The 19,052-nt window shown below is 39.0% G+C and overlaps 1 protein-coding gene across 1 annotated transcript; it reads left to right on the forward strand.

The window, feature by feature from the left end:
- Window positions 1-15,736: 15,736 nt before the first annotated feature.
- On the forward strand, window positions 15,737-19,052 carry LOC131217108 (RING-H2 finger protein ATL56-like). Its single transcript, XM_058211867.1, has 2 exons — window positions 15,737-16,362; window positions 18,688-19,052. The coding sequence occupies exon 1, from the start codon at window positions 15,738-15,740 to the stop codon at window positions 16,311-16,313; it is 576 nt and encodes a 191-aa protein (XP_058067850.1). The 5' UTR covers window position 15,737; the 3' UTR covers window positions 16,314-16,362; window positions 18,688-19,052.

Genomic DNA, 19,052 nt, shown 5'->3' on the forward strand with positions numbered 1-19,052 from the left:
TGAAGTTCGGTAGAAATCAACGTACATCAATAGACTCTAAAACACTTTATCAAACTTAAAGGAACTTTAAAAGACTTTCATACACTTCAATATACTTCGATAAATTTTCACACACTTCAACATACTTCGATGAACTTTAATAAATATAAACAAATTTATTTTATACTTCAACAAACTTCAATGAATTTTTATAAACTTTGACTAATTTCAAATATTCGAAATCTATTGAAGTTTTTTTAAGGTTGTCAAATTAAGTCAAAAGTCCATCAAATTTCACATAGATTCTTATAAATTCCATTAAAGTCTAACAAAGATGAATGTACTAGTTAGGCTGATATTAAAGTAGAAAGTTAGATTTAACCAATATTTAGGTAAACATTTAAATAAGGCTTATCTTAAATATTAAAGGTTTAATTCCACTTTTATTGAAGATGATCAGTACAAACGGCTCTTAGTGAAGATCAATGATCTGATTAAGCTAATGTTAAAGATAAACTTCCTTATTAAGCTAATAGAAGGTGAACGTATTGGTTATACTAATTTTCTAAAAGAATAATTTGATTACGTGTTAAAGAAAATATAAGTAATTTGCACATAATATATAAAGACTCTAGAGCATACACTGCACTAGGATAAATGGATACTACATATATCACTACAAAACTCACATATGACATACCCCTAAACATATTGTTAATCTTCAATACAATTCATTTGGACAGTTCATCTCCAATATTGTTGGAATTACACTGTTCTTTTTTAAAATCCATATAATTGAAAGATTCTGCTACATTATTGGTCTAATCAAACTGTTTTTCTTTTACACGAGTCAAAATAAGGTTATTTAAATTCAATATCGACCCAATTAGATGAATCTATATAGACCTTGATGCACGTTGGCAGACTTCAATAGACTTTAATATACTTTAACAAACTTTAACAAATTTTAAGGAATCTTTTTTTTTTAACACACGCACCCGACAAACACACCCGCACGTCGTAGTGGGATTTCACCACCTATGGGTATCGAACCCAAGAGCTCGTTTTGAAACTCCTCAAAGTCTATCACTGAGGTAAGGACTCGAACAAAAAAAAACGATTTTAAGGAATCTTAACAGACATCGACAAATGATAATAAAGTCTGATAAACTTCTACAAACTTTAAAACATCAAAGCTCATTGGTATCTATCAAAGCATGTAAACATCCGTCGATGTGTGTTAAAGTTTCTGATATTCATTGATGTCTATTAAAGTATGTTAATATCGGTAAAGCTTAAAAACTTTTAACAAACATTGACAAAATTTAATTGACTTCACTACACTTCAATAAACTTGGATAGACTTCAACAAACTTCATATGAATTTGATACACTTTAAAGTGTTGAAGTTTGCCTATGAGCATCAATCTGTCTACTGAAGGCCATCAAAGTCTATTAAAGTCCACTAAAGTTTATCAACATCCTCCTCAGCTTATCAAAGTATGTAGGAGAGTATTGCAAACGGTCAAAATTTGTTGAACTCCATGAAAGTGTAACTAAAGTCTATTTGCTTAGAGTTATTCCGAAGATGAAACTGACCATATTTGGTTGATATTAAAGTTTAACTATTGGATTCAACAGATATTCAAGATCAATGAATAGATTAGGTAGATATCAATGATGAGAAATTTGCTTGCATGTATATTGTAGATGATTAGTTTAAATGAATTCATAATGAAAATTAATAGTTCAATTAGGTCAATGTTGAAAATAAAATCCTGATTATGTTAATAATTAAAATCAGTATAATGATTAGACCAAATAATTAGATTAGGCACTTAGAAGAGCATAAGTGGTCAAACATGATGGACAATAACTTGACAAGATGAATGGACACCTATAGGATCACTTGAAAATTCATGTATGTCATATCCCATATAAAGAAATTGTTGAGAATGAGATTTGTCACTCTAATGAAAATCATCTCTTTTACTAGAATTAAAAAGTAGAAAAATGTTGATTTTTTCTTAACTGTCCATTTGGAAGCCACCAATTCAATGGTCATGATCATTCGATAAGCATAATTTTTATGTAAATGTCCATCCACAATATCTTGCAATTTAAATGGTCTAAATTGAACTGCATGTAGGACAAGCATATGATGGACGAGGCAAGACAACTTAAAAATTGGTGATTAATGGTCCAATCAAACCAATGTTAAGGACAAACATCTTGATAGTCTAATTTTGAAATTGAGGTCCAAGTCATCTGTTTAAAGGTCTCAATGACTGTGTGTTGGTGTGTCAATAGATACTCATTGGACCACTCTAAAACTCACATAGGCCTTATCCTATTCCCATAAATTTCTTAGAAAGATATTTCTCATTATTAGACAGATGATTAAGAAATAAAAAAAATTTAAAAAAAAATCTTGAGGTGTAGTTAAGGTTTTGGATGATGAAAATGATATATAATACTTCTTATAGTAGATAAAATAACAAAGTTATTTGAGGCCTACCATATTGCATGTGTGAGATTTACTCCACGCATCAAGTTCAATCCCCTATGATAAGCTTTGCAACAAAAAATCATCCAGATCTAGAACCTAGGTAGGCCACACCTCTAGAAACAATGGAGATGCAATGCTAAATATAGATTTGTTTTTGAGATCACCATAGTGTCTATCCTTCAGCAAACTATTCACCTGATATTAGAATCAAGTGAAGATATAAAAATTAACATAATTCAAGACAGAGGAGTGTTACATTATGAATTTAGTATACTAAGTAGCAATTTTACATTATTCATACTGACGTGGCTCATCTTAGTTTTGCATGTGGTTGATATTTTGCATGTACAGTGAATGTAAAGGCGACCACTTGATGGAAGTAGTAGATTTCACATATATACATGATGAGCCCCAAAGAACTTTTACACATGAAATAGGTGTTGTACATGATTCTATTCAGCTTTAGAGGGTTTTTTCACTCATCCAAATCATCTATGACACCTATTTTAAGTGATGCATGGAATTAGCACAAAAACATTCAAGGCTTGTCGGGGCCCACCAATTGTATATGCAAATTATAATCCATCCATTGAGTTATGTCCTTGATTATATGTCATCGAGATAAAAATCATTTAAATGCATAGTTCAGGTGGGTGACACCAAGAGCTGATTTGGTTTTCTAATTACTTATGAAATGTAAAGTAAATAAGTCATCATTATCATTTTGATGTATTTGTTTAAGTAGGAATAATGACTTGCAAATTGAGAGTCAAATTAACTCTTTAATCATTACATTTTTATATTATAAATCACAAATTTTACAATGATGTAATGATTCCACGTTGCAACAAACAATATAGCAAAATCATCAATGCAATCAAATATAAGTGCTATTACCACGTGATAATAAAAGTAAATAATCATTATCCATTTAAGGTGTGTTTGGTTTTTCAAACTTCTGGTAAATACATTACAAAAGAATAATAATTATTTCCTTCGGTAATTACAGCATTGTTACCTATGCTTAATTTGACACTTACTTTTTTTAGTTCTAAAATCGAGAACACTACCAAATATATGTGGGGCCCACCGTGATGTTTGTGGCTTATTCATACATCTATCTATTATGCAAGCTGAATTTAGGGCTTCACCAAAAAAATTAAGCTAATAAAAATCTCAAGTGAACTGCATCATAGGACTTAGGGAATCAAACTTCTACTGTTAAAAACTTATCAATGTCATTGTTTCCTTTAGTATGGGCAACTTGAGTATTGGATCGGCCTTATTTTTCGGCTAATGCTTAAAAATGTTTAGTTAAAACGAACGGACAATGCAGATATATCATACATATTATGGCAGGGCCCAAAAATTTAAAACAGTCTTTTTGACTTGGTTTTCAAAGTAGAAATACATTTGCACTTTCAAACTGGGGAAGGAATAATAGTTACTAATTCATAATGTACTTACATGAGATTTAGAAAATCAAACATACCCTTATAGTCATTTACGATTGTAAATGGAGAACCATACCATTTTGTATTTGGTTTTCAATTTCTTATATAATAAAAAGTAAATTAGCCATCATTATCACTTTAAGGTAATTGTTTAACAATAATTGAGATATATAAATAGCGAATTAAATATACTGATAAAGTAAAAAGGTGAAGGAAGTTGTAATTATTATATTTTTACTTTATAAAATTATCTATTTTAAGGTGGTATTGAGATTAAAAAAAAACAATAGTACTAAACTCATAATGACTCATAATGACAGTTAAATGAGAAAAGAAATAAAAAAAAGTACCAAACACATCATGGCAATCAAATGTGGGTGATGTCACCACATAGTTACTGTGTGACTAATCAGTACTCATTTATAGTCATCCATAGGTTTTTCTATGGGGTTAGTATGGTATATATCTTTCATCAAACCCATTAATTGAGTGACTCCGATGAATGTAGGATTATTATTATTATTATTATTTTATAAAAAAAAAAAGACTAATCCAAAACTCGAAAAAGCCACAACACAGGAACTTGAAGGTTTTAAGAGAAAATTTTACATAATTCCATGTAGTGTCACCCATGACAGTTTTTTGTCAGGCTAATATTGTGTTTGCACGGTTCAAATAAGGATTCTTGCTTGATGGACGGAGTAGATTTACATACACAACATGGTGGGCCTCATAAAGCTTGGGTGTTCTATGCAGCGGCATGATTAGTTTTGTAGACGATTCGGCTCTTATTTCCACACCGGAAGTACTTGTAAAAAGGCTACCTAAACCTAAGCCGAATGGTCGGTGAGCCCCACCTTGATGATCCTTACGGAACATCCACGTCGTCCATTGTTTTTTTAAGACTTGCATTTTATTCCAAATACCAAGTAGATCTGAAGTTTAAGTGGGCCACAACATAAGAACCAGTGGTTTTGGGAGCGCCCACCATTACGTTTATATGCTATCCAACCCCTTGATAAGGTGAGTCCCACCACCAAGATGAAGGGAAAATCATGGCAGTGGATTGCATACTAACACTGGCTATTGGATGGTGCTATGTGGGCCCCAAAATAGAGTATGTGTTTTATCCACTCTATCCATCCATTTTTCCAGCTCATTTTAAGTGAAGAACCCAAAAATGAGGCCGATCCAAATCTCAGATGGACCACACCAAATGAAATTAGTGGCAATTAAATGGCCACCATTAAAAACTTCCCTGATCCCACTGTAATGTTTATCTGTCATCAAATCCATGGATTAGAGCACACAGACCTGGATGAAGGTAAAACACAAATATCATCTCGATTGAAAACTTTATGGCTCCCAAAAAGTTTTCAACGGTAGGTGTTGAATTGCCACTATTTTTTGTGGTGTGCTCCACCTGAGATTTGGATCTGACTCGTTTCTGGCTTCATGCCCTGAAATTAGCTGAAAAAAAAAGATATACGGCGTGGATAAAACTCATACATCATGGTGAGGCCCACAGATATCTCAGCTAACTATGTGTCCCAAAGAAGTTTTTAATGTTGGGTGTTCAATCACCACTATTTTCTTTGGTGTGGTCTACAGGGATTTAGACCTGCTTTATTTTTGGGACCAGGCCCTGAAATGAGCTGAAAAAATGGATGGAAGGTGTGGATATAAAATACATACATCATAGTAGGCCCTACAGAAGTGGACGCACTAAGCTCAGTGGTACCTAGGATCCACCGGTCCATAAATATTACTATTATTAAATAGGTGCTGTCCACCGCTCCCTTTGTACCAACCCAACCCAATGGCAATTCTACCTAGCTTATTCTTTGACCCCTCTTATGTGCAAAAACCATTGATGTTCATCTGACCGTTCATTTGTCTTGTCCGTTACATCAAATACGAATCACCACCATCAAGGGAATTTCAAAAAATTATAATGTTTCGAAAACTTAGGTGGGCCGCACTGTAGAAATTAGAGGATTTAGGCATGATTTTGGGACGCGGTATGGCTGGTGACCCCAACACCAACTAGCTCACCAACTAGCTCGCTGGTGTTAAAGCTCTATGGGTCCCGTCATGATGTATGTGTTTTATCCATGCCATAGATCCATTTTTATAGCTCATTTTAGGGCATGAAGCCAAATTTGAAGCATATCCAAAGCTCAAGTGGACCACATCACAGAAAACAGTGGGGACAATGATATCCACCATTGAAGCCTTTCATGGGCTCACCATGATATTTATTTTCTATCCAAACTGTTCATAAGGTCATATAGACATGAATGAAGGGAAAACACAAATATCAACTTGATCCAAAGCTTCAGATGTCCAAAAGAAATTTTCAACAGTATGCCTTCAATCTCCACTGTTTCCTATGGTGTGGTCCATTTGATCTTTAGATCTGGCTCATTTTTAGGCTCACACCCAAAATGAGCTGAAAAATAGATGGACGGCCTGGATAAACACATACATTATTGTGGGTCTACATAGCCTTGACACCAGCTAGCTTGTTGTTGCTGGGGTTACCAGTTAAACCGTGTCCATGATTTTGTACTGTTTTCCATGGCACCAGTTCTGTATGGGCTGCCAACCATTAAACGACGCACCAGGTGTATTGTGTACCTGATGCATATGAAGGGCCTGTTTGTTAAATCTGAACTCTGAAACCTGAATTTTGAATCTGAAGTTTGCAAACCTGTTTGGTAAGTCTGAAAATTAAGTAAACAATTGTGATTGAATTCCTACCATTAAAAACTTCATGAATTCTACCTTAATATTTATTTGACATCCAACCTATTGATAAGCTCGTAGAAACTTAGATGAATAGATCACACAAATATAATCTTAATCCAAATCTGTTGTGGCCTATGAGAAATTTTTAATGGTCAATTATTACTATTTTCTATACTCCATTTGAGATTTGGATCTACTTCATTTTTTTGAATCATGCCCTAAAATGAGCTTATTTCAATTTGGATTGACAACATGGATTTTGCCCACCTCGGTTGATTGAAGGAAGCCGATTGTCCATCCAGGATGTCAGAGTGGGTGTGAGTGCGTGTCCAAAGAAAAAAGCTATTGGATGGTGCTGTGTGGTCCCACAATGATGTATGTGTTTTATTAGCATGGTATATTCACTTTTCCAAATCCTACGGGAGGAATGATCCATAAAAACGAGGAAGATCCAAAACTCATGTGAGCTACACGATAGGAAATAAAGGTGATTGGATGCCCACCATTAAAATTTTCATGGGGACCTCAAAAGCTTTGGATGAAGCTGATATTTGTGTTTTCCTTCCTCTAGGTTTGTGTGACCTAATTGATATGTTACATGGTAAATAAGCATTGCAATGGGCCCTGGGAAGTTTTTAATGGTGTGTGTTCAATTACCACTGTTTTCTTATGGTATGGTCCACTTGAGATTTAGATATGTCTCAGTTTTGGTCTCAGCCTATAAAAGTGATATGAAAAATAGATGAACAGTGTGAATAAAATACATACATCATGGTGGGCCCACAGATCATTGTCGTAGCGTGTTAGTAGGAAATCCAAGTCGGGCTCGAGATCCACCAATTTCATGCAGCAAATTCACGAAGATGACCATAAGTTTTGTAAACCCCACCATGATATATGTGTTATATCCACATTGTATATTCATTTGGTGAGATCACTTTCAGTCATGAGCTTTTAAAAAATACATGGCTAAAGCTTAAGTAAATCACAAAACAAAAAATGGCGAGGACAATGATTTCTACTATTGAAACCTTCCTAAGCTCCCCATAATGTTTATTTGCCGTCAAACTTATTCATGAAGTCACGCATACATAAATAAAGTAAAGAAACAAATATTAGATTGATTCAAAACTTCTATGCCCCCAACAAGTTTTCAATGATAGACATTTAATCCCTTGCTTTATGTAGTGTGGTCCATTTGAAATTTGGATCCACCTCACTTATGGGCCCATGCCCCAAACGTATCTCATAAAATGGGTGGATGGTACGCATATAATACATATATCATAGTGGAGCCATAAAACTTGGTCATTTCAACACTGGGTAAGTCGGTGGTGTGTAACACACCTAGCAATATTCTAGGGAATTGAGAAGGACCCCACCAAGAGCTGTCGAGGGTTATGTTATTTTTTATAACATTTTAGGGCATAAAGATAAAATGAGAGGCAGATCTAAGGCTCAAGTGGGCTACAGTGTAAGAAAGAAATAGTGAAAATTGAGTACCTATTATTGAAAATTTCTCAGGCTACATCTGGCTTTGATAAAACTAATATTTGCTTTTTCCCCTTCACCGAAATATGTGTAACCTTATAAAGACGTTAGATGGCAAACAAACCTCACAGTGTACCCTAGATAGGTTTCAACTATAGTTGTCCAATTCCCACTGTCTTATGTGGTGTGGTTCACTTGAGCTTTGGATGTGCTTCATTTTTTGGGCTTTTGCTCTAGTTTGCTGTGATATGGCCCACTGGAGCCTTGGATCTGTATAATTTTTATTTTATTTTATTTTGCTAAAACCTTAGAATGATATGACAAAATGAATGAATGGCGTGGATAAAACCCACACATCGTGGTCCCCACTCTGAGCTAAGACTAGCGGAATCCGCTACCATATACGGGTGCCAAAGTTCTGGGTGGGAACCTGACGTAGGGCCCACCTGGATGTATGTATTATACATCCATGCCGTCCATCTAGTTTTTAGCTTATTTTAGTGTATGGTCCCAAAAATGATACAGATAAAAATTACTTGTGGACCACACAACAGAAAAGAGTGGTCTTTGAACGCCCATCATTAAAAGCTTTCCATAAAGACATGATGAATGGATTTTAAAATATTTAAAAACAATAAAAAAAAAAACCACAAATATCAGTTTGATCTAAAACTTTTGTGGCCCATAAATGATTTTTAATTGTCAATAATCACTTTTTCTGGTTGTGGGTTCCACCTGAAATATGTCTCTCCTTCGAATTTTTTGTAACATGCCGTGAAATAATGAGAAATTTACCACCGTAGGACTCATTTATGGCCCATTTACCCGCTACGCCCTCTCCTTTTAACCCGACCAGAATAAGGCCCAGATGTACGGACGACTTGCCTAAGGTTGAAAATGCCCCCTTCTTTTTACTTCAAGCGGATTGGCTGGTGCCTATGTTGACCAGCTAAAAAGAGGGTTTATTCTGGTCAGGTAAAAAAGAGTGGGCATAAGCGGGTAAATGCGCCATAAATGAGTTGTACAGTGGTAAATTTCTATAATGGAAGCGGACTGCGTACTGAGTAAACTCCGTGGGTCTACCGTGATTTATGTATTTTATCCACTCCGTCCATCCATTTTACCGGATAATTTTAGGGCTTGAACTTAAAAATAAAGTATATACAAACCTCAAATGGACCACATCATAGAAGACAGTGTGAATTGAACATCTACCGTAAAGTTTCTTGGAGGCACGGAAGTTTTGGATCAAGCTTTTATTTGTGTTTTCCCTTCATTCGTATCTGTGTGATCTTATAAATAGGTTGGATGAGAAATAAAAATTACTGTGGGCCATAGAAAGGTTCCAACAGTGAAAGTCATTATTCCAACTGCTTCCTATGGTATGGTTCACTTGATCTTCGGGTATGCTTAAATTTTTGTCTCAACCCCTTAAATAAGATAAAAAAACGGATGGACGGTGTGGATAGACCAGATACATTCACGGTGGGCCCAACAGAGCGCACTGACTAACTGGTACGCAATCCGATTTCTAAAATGGGCACAAAAACAGATGAACGGAGCGGATACACAATGCGTACAGGGGTCGCAGCCAAGTCGGAATCCCCATATCTATCACGAGTTCGTTTTGTCTCTGTCACGAGACACAATATGTCGCAGCCCAGTGGGGCCACATTCAGAGTGATGCGAAAATCGGAGCCGTCCATTTTTTTTGGAATCGATCTTTTACAGTTGATAATGTTGGCTATCAAGATATATAGATGAATTTCAGATAATGGAAAAAGATCCCCCAGTGGCTTTACTCAAATCTAAAAATCAAAGGTTAGGATCCTCTTTTACAGGTGATTATAGGTAAACAGCTTACAAATGGTAGTAACGAAGATATGGACGGTTGAAGTCATCGTACCACTCACCATTTGGGCTCCAATGGACTGCGAAATACACTCAATATCAGTCGCGACAGACACAAAAACAAATATCCCAATCCCAGATTGCAAAAGCATATCCGATCCGAGGAAGAATCTTACTCTTTGAACCTCGAGCAAGGATATGAACAGTGAATTCGAGCTTTGATTTTTGACAAGTGGGGCCATGGGAATTCTCTTGATCGTTGGTCTGATAGGCCCACCGTGGATGGGGGATTCTAAAAACATTAGCTTGATTGAACAATCCTAACCTTTCAATTGCTGGTCTGCAATAGACGGTCAGGAGGAAAATACAGTAGCGGTCTAGATTCGTTCGAAAAAGTACCAAATATTAGATGGGCACGGGCTCACAATCTAGGGTATTATTTCGAGCTTGGTCAATCCATCTTAGGGCCCATGAGATAAAGGGTCTGGATCAACGAGATTTTAAGCCACATTTTTCTAAATAAGAGCTCAAGGATGAGGTGGCCTTCCGTTCGATACTTGGACGAGTAAATAGGAATATCACGCGGATTGCCTGTAGCCCCATCACCAGGGATATTCCTGGTTACCCCACCATGTGCGGCCCACCGTGATGCGTGTGTTTTATCGATGCCGTCCATCCATTTTCCTCCCACCGTGATGCTTGTATTTTATCCATGCCGTCCATCCATTTTCCCGGATCATTTTAGGATATGAACCAAACTTTGAAGTATATCCAAAGCTCAAGTAGACCGTACCATAGGAAAGAGTGGGGATTGAACATCTACGGTTGATAACTTCTTAGGGGTCACAAAAGTTTTAAATCAACCGTGGTTTTCCTTCATCCAGTTATATATGAACTTATGATCAACTTGGCTGGCAAATAAACCCTACAGTAGGCTTTATAAAGTTTGCAATGGTGTGCATGAATTCACATAGATGAGGTAGATACAAAGTTAAGTGGACCACACTACATGAAAAAGTAAGAATAATGACACTCTCGGATCTTCTTTAAAATTCATTGTGATGTAAACATTTATCATCCAACCTATTGATAAGGTCCCCTTGTACTTTTATTTTTCACACACACAGCACATGCACTCACACCACAACAGGTGCTAGAACGCATGGCCTCACCTTGATAAGGACTCGACTTGGATGAGAGGAAAACACATATATTACCTTAATTCAAAACTTTTGTGATCCTTAACTGTTAGCATACAATCAATACCATTTCACGTGGGGTGGTCCACTTGAGCTTTGGATCTACTTGGATTTTAATTTCATATCAAGAAATTGGATAGCCAACATTAATATGGCGTCTCCAATTAGAGCAGACCGAGTAAGTGTATTTAATCAACTTTGTGAGAACCACCTTCATATATACATCAGCTCAAAATCAAAATATATCTAAAACTCAAGTGGCCCACATTAGAGGAAGCAGTGGGAATTGAATACCCACCGTTGAAAAAAAAAATCATCATGACCTTTGAACAATTTGGATGACATATGTGTTAGGATTTTGGTCTGCGGAATCACACAGATCTAGATCTAGGATAGCAATACAATGGCACTAAGCAAACACAAGAGAACACACAGATTTTACGTGGAAAACCCCTTCGAGAAAGCAATAGAATTCCACTATGAAAGCATCAATTACAAAGAGAGAGGACTTACCCAATTCAAACAACCTCGAATCTCACCCTTGCTACACCCTTTGATAACTCTAGAACCCTTTAGAATACCTGTAGGAAGCCTTAGAATACTTTCCTCATTATCCCTAGAAAAATCCTAGGGACCCCTATTTATAGTTTAGGCAACTTCCTTTCGCACATTGCGAAAGACTGACTCAAATTTCCGCAGTCCGCATCAGATTCGGAAACGAATCTACGTAACTACGATTAGTCGAGCCGAGGCTACGATTGGTCGTAGGACCCCTACGACCGGTCAAGTCATCCCTTCGACCAGTCGAGTATCTCGGACACTAAAATACATAGCCGCTGGACTTTGAGTTGAGCGGGCTACGACCAGTCGAGCCGCTCTCTACGACCAGTCATGGCTAAGCCACGACCGGTCGACCAATGCCAAAAAACTGATTTAAGGCATCTGATAACAATCTCCACCATGTCTTCAATCTTCAACCTTGTAGCTCCTTGATCTATTCTCTTATTTCTTCATTGCATCATAGCTTCTCGTGCACACTCCATCATTCTTTTATGCTATCGCTAAGCTTAGAGAAGTTACACATAACTTGAACTTCTCTAAAGGAACGATCTAGGTGAGCATGTCTGCCGGATCAAAATCCACGTGCCCAACCATCTTCATTCTTGTCTTCAAAAAAAAAAAGACGTAGTCTTGCCATCTCACCGCTACTCAATATTGCTTGTCAGGGTACTTGCTTACAACATTGATAGCCTGTGAAATAACCGGCCTAATCGAGACCATGGCATATACTGCCAACCGCATTCAAATAAGGCTCATGATATATATCCTGTTTTTTCTCATCTATTTTGGCACATGTCCTGAGGAAAACTTGAGGAGAGACACGTAAGGAACGCTCTCTGGCTTTACATGGTCCATCACCTCCTTGATCAATACCTACACGCAAGGTATTCCTCCTATGATCACCAAAGCCTACTCCTCCTTCAGTCTTAATACCGAAAACCATCTTTGCAGCCTCCGATCCTTCATCCTGAATGTTTCACTTAACCGAGTCTTCAGTACATTGATTGGAAACATGTCATAATTGGTGATCTACATGTCATCAATTCCTGACTCACCATGAAAGAATCAAATCACTCCCTAGGCGACAGGTCGAACAACGACCTCCTGTAAAGTCTTTTCTCAGCCCCTCTAACTTCGAACCGCTCCGGTTGTTTCATGTAGATCTGTTCTTTATTTTTCCTTGTAGAAGTGCAAAATCCACATTCATCCTTCCAGTTCAAGATCATATTGGCCAACCAACGCCAATCAGGGATCTAATCGACACCTGCTATACCGTTGGCGCGAACATCTCTGAGAAATCGATCCCTTCTCTTTGAGTATAACCCTTCGCCACTAACCTCGTCTTGTATTTATGTTGTATCTTCCTGAAGATCCACCTATATTCAACCACTTTCCGGCCCACTGGAAGCTCCACCTGCTCCTATATGTCGGTCTGGTATAACGAATCCATCACATCGCCCATAGTTTCCTTCCACTTCTCAGCACCAGGCTCACCTAGAGCCATCTGAATAGAAGATGAATCCCCTACGATATTGGAGTCATCCATATACCATGCCGATATCTTACGATCATGCCGTGTGATTCTTCTCATAGGTGGTTGCTCCACCTGCTTTGTATCCTTGTCCGCGCGTCTCAGCCTTCCTGCCCTGCCTGCTCATGTGGTCATGCCCAACATGCCACACACGTGCAGAGGTGGATTCCGCTACAGCCACGGCAACTCCACCTTTTGAAGTGCTCTTGATCAACCTGTACAAGTTACCGAGTCGTTGCACTTTCATGATTACACATGCCCCCTTAGATATCTTAAGAGCACTATCCATACCTGTGTACTTGCATCCTTTTGTCTCAAGCACACCAAGAGAAATCTGATTCTGCTTCAAATCAGGAATGTGCCTGACATCAGTCAAGGTACGCTCCACCCCATCAAACATCCTGATGCACACCGAACCAACAGCTACAACATTACAGGCAATGTCATTGCCCATAAATACCTGTCCACCATCGCACTCCATGTAGCTTGTGAACCAACTCCGATGAGGAGTCATGTGAAAAGATGCCCCTGTGTCTAGCATCCACTCGTCCTTACGATCATCGTATGGCCGTTTGAGCGAAGAAACAGATAAAACATCACCATCACATCTACTTGATCCATCTGACGTGGCAGCATTAGCTTCTCTGTACGAAGCCTTAGAATCTTCTCTCTTTGATTTAGAATTTTCACAATCCTTCTTCATATGTCCTTCCTTCCCACAATTTCAGCACTTTACTTTTCCTTTGCCCTTGCCCCTGGATTTGAATCTAGAACCTGAAGAACCTGTACCTTGTTGAGAATTCCTACCCCTTGTAAACAGTGCCTCAGAAGATATCCTCATGTTGACGTTAAGTTTTCTCATAGCTTTCCCTTGAAGGGCCGAGATAACGGTGTCGACACTCAGGGTTTTATTCATGCTGCATATAGTGTCCTTGAATGACTCATACGACGCCGGAAGAAAATTCGGCAACATACATGCTTGTTCTTCATTTTTCATTACTTCCTCCATATCCAACAATTTGCAAACTAATTTATTAAAGTTGCTGATGTGAGCCTCCAGATCTCCACCATCTGTCATCTTGAAGTTATACCACTGCTACTTCAAGTGTAGACGATTTTCAGAGGATTTTTTCGCATAGACATCCTCTAACTTTGCCCATAACTTAGCCGCAGTTTTCTCCCTCATGACATTGTAGAGAACCTCATCCATGAGACATAAATGGATCGATGATAAAGCTTTCTTATCAAGAGTATTCCAATCATCATTAGTCATAGTAGACTTTCGCTCCTCGAGAGCACCATCTTCGTCTTGCTTGATCAAGGAACTCATTATCTTGATCTTCCATAACTCAAAATTATTTTTCCCTGAGTACTTCTCAATATCATACATAGTGCTTGCCATTGTTACTAATCCCTCAGATTCAGATCTGTGCCCCAACGATTGATCTGATACCATTTATTGGGATTTTGGCCTGCGGAATTACACAGATCTAGATATAGGATAACAATACAATGGTACTAAACAAACACGAGAACACACAGATTTTACGTGGAAAATTCCTTCGGGAAAAAATCACGGCACAAAGCGACAAAATTCCACTATGAAAGCATCAATTACAAAGAGAGAGGACTTACCCGATTCGAACAACCTCGATTCTCACCCTTGCTACACCCTTTGATAACCTTAGAACCCTTTAGAATACCTTTATGAAGCCTTAGAATACTTTCCCCATTATCCCTAGAAAAATCCTAAGGACCCCTATTTATAGTTTTAGAAACTTCCTTTCGCACATTGCGAAAGACTGACTCAAATTTTCGCAGTCCACGTCATATTCGGAAACGAATTTGCGTAAATACGACTAGTCGAGCCAAGGCTACGACCGGTCGTAGGACCCCTACGACTCGACTACGACCGGTCGAGTCATCCCTTCGACCAGTCGAGTATATCGGATACTAAAATACATAGCCGTTGGACTTTGAGTTAAGCGGGTTACAACCAGTCGAGCCGCTCTCTACGACCAATCGTGGCTAAGCCACCACCGATCGACCAATGCTAGAAAACTGATTTAAGGCATCTGGCAACCATATACATCTTTGGATATGCTTCAATTTTAGGATCATGGGCTAAATAATCTATTAAAACGGATGGACGGTGTAGATAAGACACGTACATCACGTGTGACCCGACAGAGTAACTCAGTACGCCAACGGGTCAGAGTAACTCAGTACGCCAACCTTCTCCATGACATCATCAACGAAGCCGCGGGCCTGTTCGTGGAAACTCAACGCCCGAGGAGAATTCTGTATTTTTCGCATCATCTCCTCGGGCCGAGGACAATATAGACTCATACTCTTTATCTTCTCTCCGCCCGTCTCTCTCTTTCTATCTTTCTCTCTCTCTCAGGAGAGAGATGCCGAGCGAGGAAGAAGCTGGTGGTCCTGTTCTCATCGAATTCAATCCTAACCGTCCAAACATGGCCCATCCTCTCTCATCAATCCCATCACCACCACCATCATCATCATCACCACCATCGCCTGCTCATCATCTTCCAATATCTTCACCAACAGTAAAAACCCCAAACCCTAGGCTGCTGTCGTTCTTCCTCCAAGCCCTAGTCATGGCCCTCTCCATATCCCTCTTCTTCCTCTTCGTCGTCATCGCCGCCCTCCTCCTCCTCCACATCTGCGTCGCCGGCAGTGCCCTCCGCCGCCGCAGCCATAGCCGACGCACTCTCCACCGCCTCCAGCCCCCCGACCGCTCCGATCTCCGGTCCGGCCTCTCCCTAAAGGCCCTCGACAACCTCCCCTGTTTCCACCACGTCGCCGGCCCTTCCTCCGACTGTGCCGTCTGCCTCGACGTCTTCTGCGAGGGCGACCGCTGCCGGCTTCTCCCCGGCTGTAGCCACTCCTTCCACGCCGCCTGTGTCGACACGTGGCTCGTGAAGGTTCCCGCCTGCCCGATCTGCCGCACCAGTGTCGTCCAGTGAGGGCGATGCATCTTGGATCAGAGAGACGTTGGGCCCATCTCAATTCCTTGTAAGATCTGTAACGCTTGTGGTTTTGACTATTGTATAATGTAGATATAGTAAAATGCAATTTTGAGTTTCAACCGTTTGGATTCGTTTCGTTTCAATTGGATGGAATTCGTCAATTTGGAGAGAACGAGGCATGGTATGATTTATATGGATTGGTAGACAGCTTCTTCCATTTATTTATTATTTGTTGAATGGAATTGGAAATTTCAGTCAAATTTTCAGTAGAGACTTATCCAGCAAGATTCTAGGATAGATGTATATTGTATCATCAGCCCTTAGCAAGTGGGGCCCATAGTATGGCGATCCGGTCCGTTGATTGCCATGCCCCACATTTCTCCTGGATTGTGAGATAATTGTCCTATCCAATCCTATCTTTGGTAATTTTTCTTCAATAATTGTGATCCTTTGCTTCTTTTTTCCTTATCCTTCTATCTATGGGAGAAAGGCTAAGATGATGATGAAGATTATCCGTCTGTTTAATTTAAACAAATCCTTTTGATGGTCCCTACATTCGATGAACATCAGTCATGGCCCTGTTCGTAGAGAGCAGGTAAAAGAGGAAGGTGGATGTCTAGTGGAAGATCAGTCAAAAGCTTCTGCCACCATTTAAGAGCCAACCCCAAATTGTTGGGGTAAAGGCTAAGATGATGACAGCGATCATCGGTCCTTAGTTCCAACTTCCAAGTATAATTGAGAGGAACGTACCTCCTCCAATGCTTTAAGGCGGATGAGGTCTGCGCTGAGTTACAGTTGCAGATTGGATTTGTTGGCGCATGTGTGTGTTCACGTAAGTTTGGCCACATGGCCCATTTAGTTATCCACTAAAACGTAGCTGAACGAGTCTCATGCACAGCTGATCGTGCAGGAGAACAAATGGAACGAGGCCGGTTTCTCCGCGACAATGGGCATAAAATCTCAATGGCAAAGTATTCTATTAAGATATAAATACCGTAATAATGTGATGCAAGATCATCATTCATCAATAAAACAAAACGAGTGTTTAAGAAAAACTCTGCTGTGAGGGTAAATACCATGTGCCGTGGTGATCCAACGACCAACATCACACAGAGCCTCTTTCAATCGTTGATCTTCAAACCAGCTGTCTTCAATCGTCGATCTCTACCAATCATCGGGATTGAGGAGATTCGGGATTTTTTCACTTATTGGTCCCTTGTTATCCTTTTAGAAAATCTACCTCTGAGGCAAACCCCCTTGCTACGGAGGGGTCGTCTGATCCTTCTTGCAGTGTGGGGTTCTTCGCCCTTGTAGAAACATGACTATATCTCATAATTTCCTATAATAATGTTTTAAATTTTCAAATAAAAAGGAAAAAAAAAAATTATTCCTAGGACAATTATGCTTACTTTTGTTTGTTAGGAGCTCTGTTGTGCTTTGGCTGAAAAAATATATATTTTCTTTAGGAATCGTATTTTATTTATTGTCATAAGGTTTTAATGGAAAGACCTTATAATCTCTCTTTCAAAGTTGAAGTTATGCTTCTAAAAGCACCCGTGTCTATTTGAAGGTCCTTGTGTCACTGGAGTCTCTAGGCCAAATTATCCTGTGACTCCAGGAGAAGGGCTGCTCTTATGTTTTTTTATTAGGAAAGTCAGCACATGCCAGGGGTTAGCAACTGTTTATTAAGAAGATAGGACTGAAGTGGTAACACAAGGTATAGGGTTGGACACCTGCCCGGTGCCAGAAGGTCGAAAGGGTTAGTGTTATGAGCCTCAAATGAGAGACCCTGTAAGTGTGTGTAGATGCTGTTGATATTCTTCTCTTGAAAGAGTTGGATCTTCTTTTCTCATTCTTGCTGTCAGTCGAATCCGTTCGTCTTCCTGTTCAATTCTTCATTGAGGAATGCTACCTGCAGGTGTTGGTCTTCAAATGTCAAACACAAATGGCCTACACGTGCCAACATGGGATGCATGTGTGTGATCTAGGCCATTAGTCAAGCAGGTCTGATGGTGAATGTGTCCCAGCCCAAAAACCAGGCAACTCCACTTTTCAGGACAGTTGTGTCAAATGTATATTGAAAAAGGACTGCGCATGAGGATAACCAACTGTCCAAAATCACAGTACATGGTGTCACACCTAAGTGGGCCATGGTGGAGATTCTTGGGCTACAACACCATCAGGTCAGCCTAATGAATTGGAAGTTGTGGTGCAGATGCACCTCTATGAAATAGCATTCCTCTTGGGTACCAACACAAGCATCTTTCTTTACTCTTCGGGCAGCTGTACTGGAAACACTAGCTTGAACCACCATAGATCATCTGATTTTGATATGCTTGATTTGCGAAAGACTCACTTTTTTCTCATACAGAATCCCGAAGAACTTGAATGGAACAGTTTGAACAAAAATACTAGTTTTGATTTTATTTTTATTTTTATTTTATTGGGGGCGGAACCGATCAATGGCTGACAATGTGAAAATGGAAAAGGAAATCTAATTGCAGGAAGCTTTTTTCTTTTTCTTTGATGAACCGATCGATGGCTGACAACGTGAAAATGGAAAAAGAAATCTAATTGCAGGAAGCTTTTTTCTTTTCTTTTTCTTTGATACTTACTGTAATTGGGGTTGGGGTTTGATACTTACTGTAATTGAGGTTGGGGTTTGATACTTACTGTAATTGAGGTTGGGGTTATTGTGGTTTACATTGACAAAATGAGATTTCTATTCTTTTGCAA

Source organism: Magnolia sinica, chromosome 10, assembly GCF_029962835.1.
Source record: "Magnolia sinica isolate HGM2019 chromosome 10, MsV1, whole genome shotgun sequence".
NCBI lineage: Eukaryota > Viridiplantae > Streptophyta > Magnoliopsida > Magnoliales > Magnoliaceae > Magnolia > Magnolia sinica.